At 44.8% G+C, this 20,101-nt stretch overlaps 1 protein-coding gene across 2 annotated transcripts in view; it reads right to left on the reverse strand.

Annotated features, from left to right (window-relative positions):
• Positions 1-5,753: 5,753 nt before the first annotated feature.
• The window catches only part of Ikzf3 (IKAROS family zinc finger 3 (Aiolos)), an 88,115-nt gene continuing 73,767 nt past the window's right edge, over positions 5,754-20,101 (reverse strand). For both annotated transcript variants that reach the window (XM_013008807.1, XM_013008809.1), the window contains one exon: positions 5,754-7,703. In XM_013008807.1, coding sequence (XP_012864261.1) covers positions 7,000-7,703 — 704 coding nt within the window. In that variant the 3' untranslated portion in view covers positions 5,754-6,999. The remainder of the gene's footprint in view (positions 7,704-20,101) is intronic.

Genomic DNA, 20,101 nt, shown 5'->3' on the forward strand with positions numbered 1-20,101 from the left:
ACTAGAGAATACTGCCTCCTACCTCCCTGCCAGCTTGCTGATCCCAGATTCCAGAGGCTTCTTCTCTGGCCTCTGCCAAAGAAGAGGACACATGGGGTGTGCTTTAGATGAAGCTGGGCAGAAAGCCAGACGATCTAAAAACTCTAACACTGTCTAAGAGAGAACACAGTGGGACCTCAAGCACAGGTTCAGCAAGATGTCTGGGGAGATACTTTTATTTCAGTAATGATTTCATTGATTTTGATTCCTGGATTTAAACAATGATTCCCGGGCAGAATGAAGTCCTTGCATTTCCTGACAACAGAAATGACAAATGATAGGCATGCAGCAGAACGAATTATGAACACGCCAGGATTTTATTTTATTTTTCAGAGTGAAAAAAAAATAAACACATGGTCAAGAAACTTTGCAGGAGGTTGCAGCAAGGAGGTCAGCACGCTGGATTCAAAGGTCTTTACAGAAGAGAGGGAACTAACTGTACAGGACACTGAATGGCTGGCTCCAGGCAAAATTGCAAAGCAGGGACGACATATGCTACTGGGCAGGGGTGTTTCTGAGAAACACGAAGGGAAGCAGAAGCTGAGCACAGGCCGCATGGAAACTCCTAGGCAAGGGCTCCCTCCTGCACTCCTGGGCCACAAAGTCACTTGGGAGCCCTCAACCACCTTTGGTTCCTACCTCGTCATGCTATAGACAGGGGTCATCCACAGACCACACGTGGTGGCTTTTGGCAGCTCGAGATTAAAAATAAGCTACGGTTTTTTCCAGTGGCCAAAATGATCCTTCCCCAAAGCTCACAGACTTGAGAACCTGAGCGTGCAAAAACCACAGTCTGGGGAAGACATGTCTACTTTTTAAATGACCTGCTAATTCTTTGCAACCCACAGTAATTTGGTTTCTGTGAACCCACAGAAGCAAGCCCACCAGGAAGGGCCCTGTCTGCTACTCTGGAAAAGTCCTTGTGTCAGTGAGTCACTGGCAATGGGATCAGTCATTTTGAAGGCTGATCTATTTCCCTCACATGTGCAAACAAGTGTTGTGGGTCTATTTAAGACGCAAAGGAGCAAAGCTGATTTTTTTTACAATGGATGAGTGACAAGGGTTTTGAACAAGGTAACTTGGCACCATGGAGATAGTCTCTAGACTTTCTGGGAAGTGGACAAATGGGCAGTGAGAATCATTTAAGAAAACATTTTGTGTGTGTGTGTGTGTGTGTGTGTGTGTGTGTGCTGGTCCTAGGGCTTGAACTCAGTGTTTGGGCTTTGTCCCTGAGCTTCTGTTTTGCCTAACGTTAGTGCTCTACTACTTGAGCCACAGCTCCACTTCTGGCTTTCCACCCCTCTTCCCCCCCCCCCCCCCCGCAAGTAGTTTAGTGGAAATAAGAGTCTCACAGACTTTCTGCTCAGGTTGGCTTCAAACTGTGATCCTCAGATCTCAGATTCCTGAGTAGCTAGTATTACAGGTGTGAGTTTAGCTAAGAAAACTTGAGAGTTAATAGTTAAAAATTCAGAGCCGGGAAGGGATCAAAGCTATTCTAGTTCCCTGAGTGTAAGAATTCCACAAAATATTACATATGGTTAACTTGCATTGGTTCCAAAGTCCAGCATAATCTCTGTCCTTATGAATTTTAACATGAAGGAAATGTATATTAGCGCTCAGTTGCCTCCACTTTCAGTGGAGCTATTATTATAGTCCTAGTATGGTTTTGGAGTATTTTTCATGTCTCTATATATTCAGACATATATATATATATATATATATATATATGTATATAATTTACACACATACACACATAAACCATATCCTAATCCCTCCTCTGTTGCCTCCCACCAAGTGACATTACCCCATAGACAAAATTACATCAAACTGAACAACACCCTTCGAAGGTAGATATTGTTAGGTCCTTATATTTTAAACCAAAGCTTTAATGTTTGCAGCTTGAGGCAGGGCTCAAGTGGTAGAGCATCTCTGCCTACAAAGTGCAAGGCCTTGAGTTCAAACCCTAGGATCACCAAAAAAAATAAGATGCTATAAAACATTAATGTTCTAATTTTACACTGATTCCAATGCTTACATAAGACAGACCATTATCATAATAAAAGCAACTTGCATCCAGCGTCTTCAAAATATAAAAATCTCTTCAGCGTATGGCTGACTTGGTGGGGTACAAATCACCTACAGCTTGGGTAAATCAGAGGCACAGTCTTAGGAATTTATGAGCTCACATAAGTCTAAAGCCTACACTTCTCTTTTTTTTTTTTTTGGGTCCAGTCATGGGGCCTGAACTCTGGGCCTGGGCTCTGTCCCTCAGCTCTTCAGCTCAAGGCTAGCGCTCTGCCACTTGAGTCACAGCGCCACTTCCGGCTTTTTGCTTATGTGGCGCTGAGGAATCGAACCCAGGACCTCGAGCATGCAAGGCAAGCGCTCTACCGCTGAGCCACCTTCCCAGCCCTACACTTCTCTTGTAGGCTCTTCCAAGTCCACAGTCTTTAGAGTGTTCCAAGCATTCTTAGAACCATCCACCTTAAAAAGTCTTTTTCTAGCTAGGCACTGGGGGCTACACCTGTAATCCTAGCTACTCAGGAGACTGAGATCTGAGAATGGCTGTTTGAACCCAGTCCCCAGTATGAAAGTCCAAGACTCTTCTCCACTTAAATCCCAAAAGCCCAAAGTACAGCTGTGGCTCATGTGGTAGAGTGCTGGCCTTGAACAGAAAAACTCAGGGATGGTGCCTAGATGCTGAGTTTAAGTCCCAGGACACACTCTCTCTCTCTCTCTCTCCACACATACACACACACTAAGTCATTTTCCTACCTATGGGCTCAGGTATAGCCTTTGGTTTGATTTCAAGTTCAAATCACTCGTCCCATCTGATATCTATCAACAGAGATTTCTTAATTAGACTCATTGTACGAATGTAAAAATATATTCTAATTCTTTAAGTGATGAGCTATCCCTATGTATGGCTTACTTTCTGCTCTTGATGCTGGTTTTTAGCACAAAATTTTCACTACTCCCCCCCCTTTTTTTTTCTTGAGTTCACAAGTCCTAATTCTGAAGCTTTGAGTATTGAATCTTCTTAAGAGTCCTGAAGATCTTCTGAATCTTTCACAAATCTTAAGTGTTCTGGAATTTCCAACACTCAAGTAGAGACTCAGGTACCTTTCAGTACACTGAAATACTGTTGTGGTGGCCCTTCTGCTTGGCTGGGATATGTCTCAGAAGTATTGCTCTTTTCTTTCTTCTTCTTCTTTTTTTTTCTTGGTGCTGGGGGTTGATTCCAGGGCCTTGTACATGCTAGGCAAATCCTTTACCATTGAGCTACACTCCAACCCAGAAGTACTGCTTTTCCTCCAAAACTCAGGTGTAGCAGAGGGGAGAAAAAAGCAGAGGGCGATAATAATTTTACAGATGTTTATGTCAGTGTAAGATTTGTTAACAACAACTGATACTAATACAACTGAGTAACTGAGTAAGGTTTCGTATCTTCAAATATTTCTTTGTGCAAAAGAAGGCTGAGGTCCTTTTCTTTTGGGGCTGTTTGAGTATGGGCGGGCCTCATAAAACAACAAGTAAAACGGCATTCAAAGGTGAGATATTTTGCTACTGATAAAGCCAAGCCTTGAAGAACAGCTCAGAATGGGCACAAAGCATGATTACACGAATGCCCAGGGTGGTATTTCAGATCACCACAGGGTACATTTAGAGAGTTGGTTCTATTCTCTTTCTACCTTCACCTCAACTCTGTCACCTTGGCTGCTAGGGAACTTTCTGTGGGTTTGGTTGGTCCCCTGATTGTGGCCTTTTGGGTATGTGGTGGGAGCCTGCATTGTAAGAGGGCTGGTGGGAAAGGAAGGAGAGACACCTACAGGGTTCATGTGTGGGGGCTTAGGGGAGTGTTAGCTAGCACAAGGAGTGTGTACAGAGGACAGTGTTTCTCTCCCTTGGCAGTGGTAACCGCTATGTCCCGCTGGATCGAACTGCAAGACCTCAGCATGTGTAATTCCCACAGAAACATCTTCACTGGTGTCAGTGTCAACTGAGCCTCAGGATACCACCATGAAAGTGCATGGCCCATGAAGGAGAATAGAAGTCCATAGTCACAGGCCTAAGGAGTTTCTGTTCTGCAGAGTTCCTGGGCTGGTCGATGGGCCATCTTGAGTTGACTACTCCCAGTTTACTTGCTCTTGTTCCCCTGAAGAGCCAACAGGATATGTGATACTTTGAGCTTATAACAAGCAACTTTTTACAATGAGTGTGAACACACCAACACAGCTGGCAGCCAAGTGCTACAGAACACAATGATACACTGAAGATAGCACATGGAAACACACCTCGCCTTCTGCTGAAGTCACACACATATTGGGGCTGTTGCCATGGAATTTCATAAATCCTTTTTTCCTGAGATATATACCATGATACAAAGAAGGCTAAGCTATTTGTGCAGTCTAGGGTGGAACATGTTAATTACTGGCAGCCCATAAATGAGTTGAGAGAGAGCCGAATGCATAAGCCCTTTAGAAACAAAACACTAATCTACCAGGAATTTGGGATTCTTGGCTCTGGTGAAAGTGTTCATAAACCTGGCTGTTAATTTGTAAATAGATTCCATGAAGTTATCCCTGGAAGCAGAATTTATTTACCCCAACACAAATTCTTAAAAAAGGAAGAAGAGGGCTGGGAATGTGGCTCAGTGGTAGCATGCTTGCTTAGCATGCAGGAAGCCCTTGGCTTAATTCCTCAGTACCACATAAACAGAAAACCTGGAAGTGGTGCTGTGGCTCAAGTGGTAGAGTGCTAGCCTTGAGCAAAAGAAGCTCAGGGACAGTGCCCAAACCCTGAGTTCAAGCTCCAGGACTGGCAAAAAAAAAGAAGAAGAAAAAGAAGAGGAAGAGAGAGAAAGAAAAAAAAGAAGAGAAGAAAAAGAGAAGAGAAAGAAAGAGAAGAGAGGAGATGGTTGGGTTGAGCAACAGTAGGTGCCAATTTGTATATTCACATTGGGCAAGATCAAATTCCTTCCTGCTTGTTTGTTTTAGTTGTTCCTTTCCACCATCTTTTTCAAATTCACAACTCAGTGGTCAAAGGAAAAACTTCACACAGTAACATTTTTATACCCAAGAAATGTGAAATCTATTTTCATAAATGGATTCTTCTGCTTAATACCACACATTAAGTGGTTAAAAAATAACTTGGGGTTACAGTATATAAATTTAAAGCTGGAAGGGACTTTTAAGAAGGTCTGTATCCACCTCTCATTTTATGAGTAAGGCAACTTAGTTTTCCTAGTTAAATGATTAGCTCAGAGTGATACACTAATTAGTGGTAAAGACAGAATCAGCAGCTGAGTGCTGTGACCTCTTTTCCACGGCTGACTTTAAAAATGTCATAGTGCTTCTTGACAGCAATGTTCGATACATCTGTAGAACCCAGATCAGACTTTCAGACTTTCAGGAGTTTGTGTGGAACATAGCAATTCCATTAAAACTGTGCAGTGGGGGCTGGAGGGGGGGGGAGAGGGGCTCAAGAAGAGCCACACCTGTCTGATCTAGCAGAACCTGTGAGCAGCAGGATCCCTGCACCACCTCATCTTTTTTTCTTTTTTTTGGTCATGGAGCTTGAACTCAGGGCCTGGGTACTATCCCTGAGCTTTTTCTGCTCAAGGCTAGCATTCCACCACTTTGAGCCACAGCTCCACTTCTGGTTTTCTGTTGGTTCATTGGAGATAAGAGTCTCACAGACTTTTCCTGCCTGGGCTGGCTTTGAACCACGATCCTCAGATCTCAGCCTCCTGAGTAGCTAGGGTTACAGGCATAAGCCACTAGTGGCCAGCTCCCACCCCAGTTTGAAGCTCAGCTCTGAGCTTCTACACACCTGGAGTCTGTCTCTGATTCCTCCCCTTAGAGAACTGAAAGCTAAGCAGTATAGTTTGGATCCTTCATTTCTTGTGTATGAAAGGAGTCATTTTCAAGTTGGCTTTGGGTCCATGAAGGAGATAAGAACTTTTAGATTGCTTCTGGGTATTGGTTTTGCATAAAGCATTTCCTCTCAAACCCTTGTTAGCCTTTTTTTTTTTTCTGAGGCTGGGGATTGAACCCAGGGTCTTGTGTATGCTATGCAAGTGCTCTGCCACTAAGCTATGTCTCCCAGCCTGCTCTGCCAATCTTGATCAAAGGAAACGGATGCCACCGCCACTGCTACCTTTAAAAAAAGACCCTGTGGTGTGTGAGAGGTATGCTGGATTAGAAACCAGGGCTTCTTTTGGCATGGGCTTTCTTCTATAGGTAACTGGCTCAGCACAAAGCAGCCCAGCTTTTTGTTGGCAATGGGAAGAAAAAGGTTAGAAGCAACAGTGTCATCAGATGGCTTATTTTTTTGCTGGTGTGGTAAGAAGTATATTGATGCTCTGATAACAGCCTCTTCAGTTACTGGTAACAGACAGTGTTTTTTTTTTATGGCTTTTCTTTTCCTTATTCCTGGATTCTAACTTGGGATGGGGCAATTATGGCCTCACCCGTCAGCCTTGTATTAAGTACGGAAGGGCAAGGCTAGCTGGTCAGCTCTTCCTCTCTGTGAGTTTGGGCATCAACCCAAAAGGCTTTTCCACATATGGCTGATGGATTGCAGAAAGAATGTCTCATGCAGCACCACTCGGGGACTGTTCCAACTGGCAGCAGACTTCAGTGGATGGCCTGCTTCACGGCTGCAAAAAACAATAGCCAAATGTTTCTTTGGCTTTTACATCCCACCAAATCCAATAGAGAAGAAAACAAAGGTTTCATCAAAGTCACCACATAATAGATCTGTGAACCATTTCTGAATGTAGACAGTGTTTCTCTGGGTCTCCATATGCACACGACCCTTTGGGTACTAAAAATGCTCTTGGAAGGAACAGGGAGTTGAAAGCAGTCTGTTGGGTGGGGTTATCAGGTTTGTTTTGTTTTGTTTGTTTTGTTTTTTAAATGATGATGACTCTTTAGGCAGGATTTATGAGCCAGACACTCACTTCAGCATGACTCTGTGTTCTCCTCTGGCTATGTGAGAGGAGAACTCATATCGGTCGTGGCTTCGATATCCACACATATTACACTCGAAAGGGTCACGGAAGCCATGGCAGCCCATGTGGATGGTAAACATCACATAATCCAGGAAGAGCACGCGGCAGTGGTCACACCGAAACACATCCATCACCTCCCCTTCCTTGCTGATCACATTGATGGAGTCCCTAGGGCAGATGGGAGGGGGCTTCAGGAGGTCATAAGAGCGGGGGAGCTCCTTCAGAAGTGGCATTCCATTGCGGGCCCGGGGAAGGACCAGGTGACTTTGCTGATAGAGTTGACTCTGGCGCTCTTCGTGATTGCTGTCCGTGTCTGTGGAGTCGTGGCCACTGTTATTAGGGGACAGGCCTCTTTCAGAAGGCAGGCTCTTCTCTGGCAGATGAGTGGTCTTCTTTTCCAGCTCCTGGGGGGTACCATTCGACATCTCAGCCCGGGTGAGGGCTATGGGGTACATGCTACTGATGACTGGGACCATCTCAGAAGTGGGAGCAGGTGGGGTCTGGACAAGGGGGCGCAGGGCTTCAGCCCCGAGATAGCTGATGGCATTATTGATGGTGTGATCCATCATTCTGGTCTGTATGATCTCACTCTCTTTCTCGTACATGTAGTTGGAATTGTAGTTGCCATCAAAGCATTGGCGCTTCTCCCCTGCGACAGAGAGAGGAAGGGTTACAAATGCAGGCATACACAGGCAGAGAACACACGAATGTGTTTTCCAGAGTCACCAACACATGAGAAAGATTGCCAGGTCCTGGTGGCCTCCTCCTGTAATCCTAGCTATTCAGGAGGTTGAGATCTGAGGATCAAGGTTCAGAGGCAGCTGGAGCAGGAAAGACCTGTGAGATGCTTTTCTCCAAATAACCACTAGAAAACTGGAAGTGGAGCTATGGCTCAAAGTGGTAGATCACTAGCCTTGAGCAAAATTGCTCAGGGACAGTGCCCAGGCCCTGAGTTCAAGCACCATGACTAGCACACACACATACACACACACAGAGTGAGGAAGGCTAAGATGCTGCTTAGTTCCTCAGGGGCTGTTGCTCAGCAGTCATATTGTTCAGGCACAAGGAAGGGGTGGAGACATCCTTGGGTAGAAGCCTGCCTCTCACATGAGGGGCACAAGAGACAGAAGACACCAGGATAGGGCTGAGAGGGCAGGGATTTGGGGTCTGTGAACAGCCTCTTTTCAAACTCTTATTTAGCTTGTTATTTTCTGCTTGTAATATTAGGGGCCCCAAAGTGCTATAACTAGCCTGGGCAGCGTTAAAAATAGTTACAGAGGTAGAGAAAATAGCCCCCAAACTGCCTACTGCTCAACTCACCAGCCACCTAAGTTAAAAGAGCTCCAAATGTTCCAAACGCTTAGAAAATCCTTCTGAAGGAGAAATCTGCACCTTCATTCTTTCCTGAACTGTATATCTCCCTTTCTCTGTCTGTCTTGTCTCTCAGATAGGGTCTTGTTAGCTCAGGCTAGTCTTGAACTTGTGATCCCCCTGACTCCTCTTAGATACTGGGGATTGGGCATGTGCCACTGTCCCCAACACTGTGTGTTGCTCTCATTTGCTTGAGAGATGCATCCTAGCTCACCCCTAGCTCATTCCTCACAGAAGACATTTATTTGTGGCCACCCTCTTGAATTTCTCATGGCAGACTGCTGAGAAATTCTGAAAGCAGAGCGAGCCCCCAGCAGGTCTGTGGATGCTGTATATTGGAGGCTCTCTGGCCACAGAGGTGTCAGGGCCCGTGTCTGCAGCTGTGGCAGTTCAGTGGCTCCATGGCTGGGAGGAAGATGAGAGTACATTGGAGATGAGCTAGTACCGGACTTGCTAAGGTCATTCTGTTGATCTTGGGCTCTGGAGAAATTTGCTGACCCTGTCCTTCTTTTTAGTGTTTCCTAGGCATGTTGGGGTTCCAGAATCTATCACTGATGTAGAGCAAAGAGTTCAGAAGTGAAAGAAGGAAACACCACCACAAGACACAAAAGGGCTGGAAGGAATAGTTCCTTTTCTTGAGGTGTCTCCAACCTAGCAGGGGAAAACTAAAACTTCTGTTACTGGGTGTGGTTGCTCATGCCTATAATCTTAGTTACTCAGAAGGTTGATATCCGGAGGGCTGCAGTTCCACACAGGCTCAGGCAAAAAGTTCTTTAGACCTTCCCCCATCTCAACCAACAAAAAACTGGATGTGATGGTACATATTTGTCATCTCAGCTATGCAGGAAGAATAAATAGGAGGATCGCGGTCTAGGCAGTATAGGCCAAGTGGTAAAAAGCTGAATGCCAATAAAAGCAAGCAAGCAAACAACAACAACAAAACTAAAGCAGCCAGGTACTGGTGGCTCATCCCTGTAATCCTAGCTATTCAGAAGGCTGATATCTAACATGAAGATCATGGTTAGAAGCCAGCCTATGCAGGACTCTGATCTCCAATTAACCACCAAAAATCCAGAAGTGGAACTGTGGCTTAAGTGGTAGAATGCTAGCCTGGAGCAAAAAAAAGCTCAGGGACAGCGCCCAGTCCCTGAGTTCAAGTACAAGAACAAAACAAAACAAAAAACTAAAGCAAAAAGGACTGGGTGTATAGCTCAAGTGGTAGAGTGCCTGTCTAGCAAGCAAAGGCAAGATCAATTTGATGTAAAGTGTAACTAAAGTCTACAGGGAATGCAAACACTCTGCAAGCACTTTGGAGGAAGGAAAAGCCTTCTTGGAAAATCTAAAATTTGAGAAGAGCCTTGATAAGCTTGCAGGACTTAGATTGTCTGAGAGGGGAAAAGAGGACTTGCTGGTTGAGAGGGGGGAGCAGAAATGAAGGCAGACATGGGACTTGGCAAGGAAGAGTAGGAGAGTATTGAAATAAAGTTTTCCTCAAACTTCCCTTACTGTCCACTCTGTGGTATTCCCACAGGGCAGTGCTGAACAGGCTCCAGAGTCACACACACACACACACACACACACACACACACACACACAGGCTCCAGAGTCTCACACACACACACACACACACACACACACACACACACAACTTTGGTACTGCTTTGGCTCCATTGGTCGTATGGCTTCATATGATGGTCACAGTAACCGTGAGTTTGTCCCAATATCCGTGACTTTGTTCCAGTATCACTGGAAAGTGCTTAGAGCAGTTCCTGGCACTAAAACACTCCTTGTTAAATGCCAGAGGCTTTTTCCCCCTTCTTTATTTGTTCCAATCAACTCATGTTTTCTATTTTATTTTTTTTGAGACAAGGTCTTGCGATATAGCTGAGGCTGGCCTTCAACTCATGATTCTTTAGCCGTAGGAGTTTGGATTACAGGTATGTGCACCATGCCTTGCTAAAATAAAAATTTTAAAGGAAACTTTATATTGCTAACATGAATGGAAAACTATAATCATCCACCACAAACAGAAAGTAACTATGAAAAACAAAGACAAGGAAACAAAACGACTTATTAAATTTTGATCAGATACTACTGTGAACACTTGGAAGCTAAGTTCCCCTCTTTTGGTTAAAAACAAAGATTACCAAGTGTGAGATTAGTGTTAAACACAAACAGCACTAAACTAAGGCTGAATCTCTCCCCTTGTATCACTGATTTCCTTTATATTGAAAGAGAACTGAAAAGAAAAAGATTGTCTTTGCTTTGCCATGTCATTTTTTTTTTTTTTGCCAGCCTTGGAGCTTGAACTCAGGGCCTATGTGCTGTCCCTGAGCTTTTTTGCTCAAGAGCCACAGCACCATTTCTAGCTTTTTTAGTGGTTCACTAGAGATAAGAGTCTCTTGGAGGGCTGGGAAGGTGGCTCAGTGGCAGAGTGCTTGCCTTGCATTCCTGAGGCCCTGGGTTTGATTCCTCAGCACCACTTAAGCAGAAAAAGCTGGAAGTGGCACTGTGGCTCAAGAGGTAGAGCACTAGCCTTGAGCTGAAGAGCTGAGGGACAGCGCCCAGGCCCAGAGTTCAGGTCCCATGTCCAGCAAAAAAAAAAAAAAAAAAAGAGTCTCATGGACTTTCTTGCTCATTTTGGCTTTGAATTGTGATCCTCAGATCTCAGCCTTCTGAGTAGCTAGGATTATAGGTATGAGCCTTTAGCACCTGGCTGGAATGTTTTTAAATGTCTTGTATGCTTTCTGGTAGTTTACATCCTGCATTTTGGAAAATAGTAGGGGGAAAATTACACATGGTGGGGCAAAATGATGGGCATTTGAATAGCCAGCCACAGGGTTTAAGTTTAAACACACAGCAAATAACTACATGTTAAGAACAATGTAAGAGAAATGGGCCAGAAGACAACAAACCAGAACCCTGAGTGACTGAAGGCAGAGGTCAGCTAGAGTTAATTTAATCAGGTGGGTTTATCCTTCAACCATATTACTGTAAACTCAATCTGATAGTTTGAGTCTCCCTCCCTCTCTTCCTCTTCCCTTTCTCCCTTTCTTCTTCCCTCCTTTCCTTCCTTCCTTCCTTTTTTCTCTCTCCCTTTTTTTTTTTGTCAGTTGTGGGGCTTGAACTCTGGGCCTGGGTGCTGTCCCTCAGCTCTTCAGCTCAAGGCTAGAGCTCTACCATTTGAGCCACAGCGCTACTTCCGGCTTTTTCTGCTTATGTGGGTGCTGAGGAATCGAACCCAGAGCCTCATGCATGCAAGGCAAGCGCTCTACCACTGAGCCACCCTCCCAGCTCCTGCTTTGTTTTTCTCTTTCCCTTTCTTCTTCTTGTTCTCACTCTCCTTTTCTCTCCCTCTTTTCTTTCTTCCTTCCTTCCTTCTTCCTTCTTTCCTTCATTCATTTCTTCCTCCCTTCTTTCCTTTCCTTTCTCTCTCAATCTTTTTCTTTCTTTCTTCCTTCCTTTCTTTCTCTTCCTTCCTTCCTTCCTTTCTTTCTTTCTTCCTTCCTTCCTTTCTTCCTTTCTTTCCTTTCTTCCTTCCTTTCTTTCCTTTCTTTCTTTTTTTCTTTCTTTCCTTCTTCTTAATTTCTGTGTACTTCTAGGGTTTGAACCCAAAGCCCTGAGCATAAGTGCTCTACTGCTTCAGCACTCCACACCTTCCCCATTAAAAAAATTTTTTTTGTTTATGAGATAGGGTCTTGCTAATTTTTCCCTGGCTGGTCTTGAATTCAAGATCCTCCTGCCTCCTGAGTAGCTGAGATTATAGATAGGCACCATAATACCTGACTCCTCAACCTGATATTTTCTAGACAAATACTTAAGAAGAAAAACAATAACCAAAACTAAAATACCCTCTCTTGGCCACTCAATAGGAAGCTACAGAAATGTATATCTTTTCCAAAGTAATCAAGGGTTCTCATTTTTAACTTCCAGTTTGGATATATCTTTGATGAAGCTGGCTTAGAGGAAGGAGACTGGAAAGCTAGTGATGGTCACACATATTCTTTCCCCTGGATGTTACACAGAAGTAATGGGATTTGGTTCCTTTTGAGTTTATTGATGATTTCCCAATGTAGCTGGTTCTGCTAAAATCTCTAAATACCCAGGAGTGTTTGCAAATCTGTTTATCTTTCCACATAACAGAGAGGCTATGGAAAATTTCTGGGGTGGGGTGGGCACTTTATCAACTCTGCTTTCATCCTTTCTTCCAAGCCTACACATTCAAATCCATACCGCCTAAAGCCTATGCCAGAAAATAGCTGAGTGCCAGAGTGGTGAGTGGCAACACGCAAAGAGGAGACTAAAGCCCTGGAAGACTGGAAACACAGGCTCGTGTTCCCTGGTGAACAGAGACCGCAGCTCATTGTTAAGATGGGAGCGCCTCGGATCTTCAAGTGTGCACGACCTTCCATCATCAGATCCTCTCATCTCTAGTTACGGTAACTGGAGCAGTGGAGATGATTATCTGTCACCCGTCGACACATGACTCAATGTATATGAAACCCAGAAAGGGTAAGCTACAGTAATTGAAAAGCCAACAGCTCACGTTTCTTTAGTAACACACTCATTAAAAAAAAGGTTAGTCAAACCACAAGAATCTAACTGCTTCCAAAGCTTCTCAGAGCCTCTGGTCCAGCCCTGAGGCAGATCACATCATGCCTTTGAATGATTCATGGTACCCGCTTCAGGCTGAATAGAAGTTTTCTTCCAATGAAAATACCAAAGGCAACAGTAAGTCCTAAATTTAGAAACCAAGCCTGCCTGGTTGGGCTGTTCTCTTCCTGTGAATCCTTTCAAAGATGCCACTTGCTAACATGCAGGCCTTGGTAGCTGCCAATCTAAACTGATGCAATGTAGCTAGGGCTTTTGGTTGTTGGCTTCTGCCAAGTTGGATGCCCAGAATCAACATACTGGGCATGTAGATTCAGATTTGTGTCTTCAGGATCTAAAGTCAAGATCCACTACCGAATCCACTTCTGATCCTTTATATTTCTCAGCACCTAACATTGGCCTAGAGACTTTGCATATTGGATCTCATTCTTATCAGGCCTCAGAGGTTAATACCTTTCAAGGCATGGACCATCATCTCTCAAATGAAGAACCACAGGCACAGAAAGGTCCTCCAGTTGGTGAATGAAGTCTCAGCATGTGTGGGGAGGTTAACAGCTATTTCCTGGCAGCTTCCTTGCCCATGGCAGCCTGTGGCAGCCCATGGTGGCCCAGCCCAACCACTCCCAGATGCTCTGTTAGGGTGGTTTCCATAGCAGAGGAGGGTGCTGAGCAGCTGCAACTGTATGTCTCTGTATGTGTTTTTCCTACTGGGCATGTCCAATAGACAGATAGATGAAGCACTTACAACATTGTATCACAAGGCAGCATCCTTACTGCTAGCTTCATGGTGGAACAAAGTGTATAGCAGATGAGAGAGTGAGAAGAGGAAACTATGAACCCTTTCTTGAATAGGCGGTGCAAACCAGGGGCAAATATTCATGTTTCTTCTTTGAAGTTTCCTTGTCACAAGAGGTGGTAGTGACGATGGCTATTGCACATGATTGCAGTGCATCAGGGGGACTGGCCGGGGGAGGAACCTGGGGAAGGGCGTGTGGACAATGTATACTGCTAAGGGCAGCTGTGGGGGAGGGCATCCAGAATGAGAATCTGGAAAGAAGAATTGCACAAAAGTGGAGAAGAGTAGCCAGGTTTGGTAACTCACACCTGTAATCCCAGCTACTTGGGAGTAGAAGAAGAAGGATTAAAAGTTGGAGGCCAGCCCAAGCAAAGTTATTAAAGCCCTAACTCAGAAATGAATAACCAGCCAGGCATAGTGGCTCACACCTAGCTACTCAGGAGGTTGAGACCTGAGGATCATGGTTCAAACCCAGCTTGGGCAGGAAAAGCCATGAGACTCTTTTTTTTTTTTTGGATCCGGTTGTGGGGCCTGAACTCTGGGCCTGAACACTGTCCCTCAGCTCTTCAGCTCAAGGCTAGCGCTCTACCACTTAAGCCACAGCGCCACTTCCAGCTTTTTTTTCTTTTTGCTTATGTGGTGCTGAGGAATCGAACCAGGGCCTCATTCATGCAAGGCAAGCGCTCTACCACTGAGCCACCTTCCCAGCCCCAGCCATGAGACTCATATCTCCAATAAACCCCTCAGAAAACTGGAAGTGGCACTGTGGCTCAAGTGGTAGAGTGCTCACCTTGAGCTGAAGAGCTGAGGGACAGTGCCCAGGCCCAGACTTCAAGCCCCATGACTGACCAAGAAAAAAAAAAAAAAGAACAACCAAAGATCAAAAAAACCCAAATGAGCTGAGGTTATAGTTTGGGTGGCAGAGCACTTGTCTGGTAAAGCATGAGGCCCTGGTTTCAACTCCTAGCATGGCAGGAAGGAGGGAAAAAGATCACAGAGAAGTGGGGAGTAGTTAAGTGAGTTAATTGTACTGAAGCAGAAGCCTGGCTGGCTTTGGCCGAAATGCCAGACTTAGAAAAGGTAAGTAAGTGATTTGGATTTTATTCCATTGGGAACTATTGAAAGTTTTTTGGTTTTGTTTTGTCGGTTGTAGGGCTTGAACTCTGGGCCTAGGCGCTGTCCCTCAGCTCTTCAGCTCAAGGTGTACACTCTACCACTTGAGCCACAGCACCACTTCTGGCTTTTTTCTGTTTATGTGGTGCTGAGGAATCGAACCCAGGACCTCATGTATGCAAGGCAAGTACTCTACCACTGAGCCACCTTCCCAGCCCCTTGTTTGTTTTTTGAGGGAGGCAAAATATTTTGACCTTAGCTAAATAGTATAGTCCATACCACCATGGAATAGTATTCAGGTTTTCTTTAAGTCCTTAAGTTTCTCAAGTTCTTGCAATATGTCTGCTGCCATTTCATATGGTGACTTCCTACCTCTATTATTATTCAGCCTTCCTGCAAGCCCATATCCAAACAAGAAAAAAGAAAAAGAAAAAATGCAAGTAAGCAGGGAAATGGAAGCGTCCCGTGATGGCGATGGCTGTGATCTCAAGCTAAGACCTCAGTGGTCTCTGTTCACCACAGAACACTGTGCAGCAGCCGGAAAGAGGACTGAGCACAGAGAGCCACAGGGTGGGGGGGATGGGAGGGGGGACATGGAGACATGAGCCCGAGACCACACTGTGGTGCTTCAGAAATCTCTGTCCTCTGTGAGGTACTCCATGGCTGATTGGTTTTCTTCTGTCCTGACAGATCACAGGAAGACAGTTCTTTCCCCAACGAGTTACACCCTTGGGACATAGCAACTATCCCCAAGGGTTTCTTACCTCTAGCACTCAGTGACCAGACTCCTCACTGTCCAGACCTCTCCCGGCCCATATGACAAGCACTGCTCTGGTGACCAAGGAGAGGAAAAGAAAGTCTTCACCTTGTAGACTTAGGTCTGGTCTGGCTCTGTCACCTCTGGCTGTGACTCTCCAGTTTGGTCCTCTTTCCTTCTGGGTCAACAAATTTCCCTGGAGTTTTCTCCCCCCCCCCCCCCCCGGAGTTTTTTCTTTCTCCTCCTTCCTTTTTTTTTTTTTTGCCAGTACTAGGGCTTGAACACAGGGCCTGAACACTGTCCCTGAGCTTTTGTGCTTAAGGATAACACACTACCACTTAAGCCACAGCTCCACTCTTGGCTCTTTAGAGGTTAATTGGAGGTAAGAGCCTCAGGGATTTTCCTGCCCAAGCTGGCTTTGAACTTCAATCCTCAGATCTGAGCCTCCTGAGTAGCTAGGATCACAGGTATGAGCCACCGGCGTCCACTCAGCTTTGGAGTTTTCTAAGTGTCCTGCAATGCTTTCATGAACATCAAGCCTCTGGGAAGTGGTGGGAGAAGGTACCTCTTGCTTTCTTTTGGGAAGGAGGTGTTGAGATAGGGTCTCACTAGGTAGCCCAAGATGGCCTAGAACATCATGAGATATTTCAACCTCCCCAGCCCTGGGATTACAGGCATATACCACCCTACTCTTTATGTTCTGCTCCTAAAAACAAGTATTCAAACTGCTTTCTGTTGCTGTGTTAACCAAAGCAAGTGATTTCTCACTAGTTCCCTTGCAAGGAGAGCCAATGGTGCTTATTAAAGTGTCAAAACCTCACTGCCATATTTATCATGCCTGAGGGAGATCTTTTTTCATGCTCTTTTCAGTGTGAAAACCTTGTTTAATAAACTGATGCAGAAAATTAAGGAGAAGCTGGGGTGTCCACCACTTTGGTTTGCATTGCATATCTGTGGCCTTTGATTGTGGGGGAGAACAAAACCCAGGAAACACAAAATGCAGAAATACAATATTTTTCTCCTCCCCATTGGGAAAGAAATTTGGCCTCTCCCCCACCCCACTGCCCTGCAATGCTTGGAATCAAACCTAGGGCCTTGGACATTGTGGGCATGTCCTCTACCACTGAGCTACATCCCCCTCCCCCAGGCTCCACTTTGAGCCAAATAGTTGAGGATGGCCTCATGTAAAGTATAGTCAAACAAGTTATAGGACAAGATTCAGAGATAGGCAGTCCTCTGGAAGGGGTAGGGTGTGCAAAACAAGTTCTTGTCTTTTAGAAAGAACCAAATTATCCCGATGCCATAAAGATGATGATGGGTGAGCATCTGTTTATTGACATAAAGCCATACAAAATTTCTTCGAGAACTATTACAAAAACCAGGACTGGGGTTATGACTCACATGACACACACAGTACTTGTCTAACGAGTGGAAGGTCCTTAGTTCAAACCTCAGTACTGCCACACAAAAAAAAAGAAAAGAAAAGAAGAAAAAAATATAGCTTTTCTTTTACAAGGGTCATTTACTTTACTCTTACATGTCCATATGTGTTTGTTGTTATTGTTGTTGTTTTGGTCAATAAGGTTTTGAGTTTACAAATGGATGTAGGCTTAATCTGATCTGTCCTTCTTTTCCACCTTCTTTCTAGTGAATCTAACAGCTACCTACTGGTTAATCTCCTCTGTCTGCCAAGGAAGGGGCAGGCTGACCTACCGATGGGATTTCACCTTTGCCCTTGCCGTTCAAAGGGGTCAGGGCCAGCCAGGATGGTGGGAGTGTTGTGCAGCCTGAGCAAGGATGAAAGGGAATGACTCATTCTCCACAGCTCACCCAGTGCCACTTCCCTGGCAGGCAGCAGAAGCTTGTCAGAAAATGGTGCCAAGGAGAAGAGAAGAGAGAAGGGGATGGAGGAAAGGGAAAGAGGGGAAATAAAGGAGAGGGAAGGGAGCAGGGAGGGAAAGGGATAAGGGAGGAAAATCTTAGTTCTGTATGTGTTATGTTACTTCATCTCTTAACACTGCAGTGTCACAAATCACATTCTTCTTTTCCTTCCCCTGACCTAACAGTTTCCTATCACAGATGGATTCAGTTAAATGATTCAATGCATGCTTGCACAGGATACTCATGGAGCTGGAATTCAGGGCTTTATACTCTTTTTGTTTGTTTGTTTGTTTTTGCCAGTCCTGGGGCTTAAACTCAGGGCCTGGGCACTGTCCCTGAGCTTCTTTTGCCCCTTGAGCCACAGTACCACTTGTGGCTTTTTCTGTTTATGGTGTACTGAGGAATCGAACCCAGGGCTTCATGCATGCTAGGCAAGCACTCTACCTCTAAGCCACATTCCCAGCCTGGCCTTATGCTCTTGATTCGCTTTTGCTTGACACTCTCTACCACTTGAGCCACATCTCCACTTCCAGCTTTATGCTGGTTAATTGGAGATAAGCGTCTTACAGATTTGTCTGCCTAGTTTGACTTTTTTTTTTTTTCTTTTTGGGTCTGGTCGTGGGGCCTGAACTCTGGGCCTGGGCGCTGTCTCTCAGCTCTTCAGCTCAAGTCTAGCGTGCTACCACTTGAGCCATAGCATCACTTCTGGCTTTTTTTTTCTGCTTATGTGGTGCTGAGGAATAGAACCCAGGGCCTCATGCATGCAAGGCAAGCGCTCTACCACTGAGCCACCTTCCCAGCCCTGCCTAGGTTGATTTTTGATCCTCAACCTTCAGATCTCAGTCTCCTGAGTAGCTAGGATTATAGGTACCCAGTGGGGGTTTCTTTTATAGGAAATCTTTTAAACAATGGTTTTGGGATGTAACAGTGTTGAGAACAAGAGTACCATGCATCTGATTAAAGGCTCTCAGCCATTCCAATGGAGAAGAAGATGCAGGAACAAGGGAACAAGTCACACAGGGAAGTCCTGCGAAAAGTATACAGATGTTGAGCTGATGCAACATGTGTCTGTTGTTTGTTTGTTTGAAGATTCTTAGATTTAATAGTATTTTTTTCCCCAAAACAAGACCAACAGGCTGGATGCTGATAGTTCACATCTGTAATCCTAGCTACTCAGGAGTCTGAGATCTGAGGTTTGCAGTTCAAAGCTAGCCCAGGTAGGAAAGTCCATGAGATTTATCTCCAAGAAACTACCAAAAAGCCAGAAGTGGAGCTGTGGCTCAAGTGGTAGAGTGCCAGCCTTGAGCAAAAGAAGCTCAAGCTCAGAGATCGCACCAGGGCCCTGAGTTTAAGCCCCAGAACAGGCACACACACACACACACACACATCCCACATAAACAATCCTGGCAGGGAGGTTTAATAGTTCAGTAGCAGTGCACTTTTGTAACAGTAACATATTCCAGGCCCTGTGTATTCCAGTTAAAAAGACCCTCCTCAATACATGAAATGGTTTATGATATTCATGCCCTGTCTATAGAATCTTGAGAGAAAACTTACCTAGAGTTAAATGCACAAGCTCTAGCAACACAAAATGGTATTTGCAGCGTTGCCTGGGGTTTTTAATTCATCTTAGGCACTTATAGAGGGGAGCGGCCTTCCTAGTGACTTCATCACTCCTTTTACCGAGAGAGGCCCAGGAAGGTCATGTGATTTGGTTAGACACACATAGTTAAGGAATGACCAAGCTAGAATGGAGTTTGAGTCTCTGTGGCTTTGAATCTGCTAATCTTCTAAATGTATTATACAATTTACAGGAAACCAAAAGACCCCCCCCATTCCTCCACCCCCATTATTTTGGCCCTTGAAGCTGCTACATCAGTTCAACCAAGAGCTAACTCTGCTAGGTTTCTGATTTCAACACCAAATGTGATAGTTCAGAAGGTGGGAGAAACTAGTACCTCCAAGACTGGTGTGGTGGACGGGAGCAACTTATAGAGAAAAGGTAACCACAAACTGGACTGAACTGATCTTTGAGGCCACAAGCAAAACTTCGTGGAGCTAGAAAATTAAAAGGTGGCATTTGGAACTCACGAAAATACCAAAGCAACTTTGCCTGTAGTAAGTAGGGCTCTGGGCTCGACTATAGGGTTGAGATAGCCAGGAAAACTAGGTTCCTCTTTCAGATGTTTGTTCTTTTGGACCAAATGCATTTGATTTCAATATGTGGCAATGAAGAAACTCTCAGCTTTCCTTGCCCATCTCTCCCCATATTCCTCCCCATGCCAGCTTCAGCCATTTCTAGAATCAAAACATTTCCCCAATTAAAGTTCACTTCAAATTGTAGAATAATAATCCATACTTTCTTTTTTATATGCCAGTCAGAATCTCTTCACATGAGTAAAAGTTAAGTGATACATCAGCAATGCTTTAAGACAATGTCTCAGAAGGCTGACTGATCTGCTGTGCCCGACCTTCCTATAGAAATTCCCATATGTCCCTTGACATTTCTCAGTAAGGG

This window comes from Dipodomys ordii, unplaced genomic scaffold, assembly GCF_000151885.1.
Source record: "Dipodomys ordii isolate 6190 unplaced genomic scaffold, Dord_2.0 Scaffold7, whole genome shotgun sequence".
NCBI classification, from domain to species: domain Eukaryota; kingdom Metazoa; phylum Chordata; class Mammalia; order Rodentia; family Heteromyidae; genus Dipodomys; species Dipodomys ordii.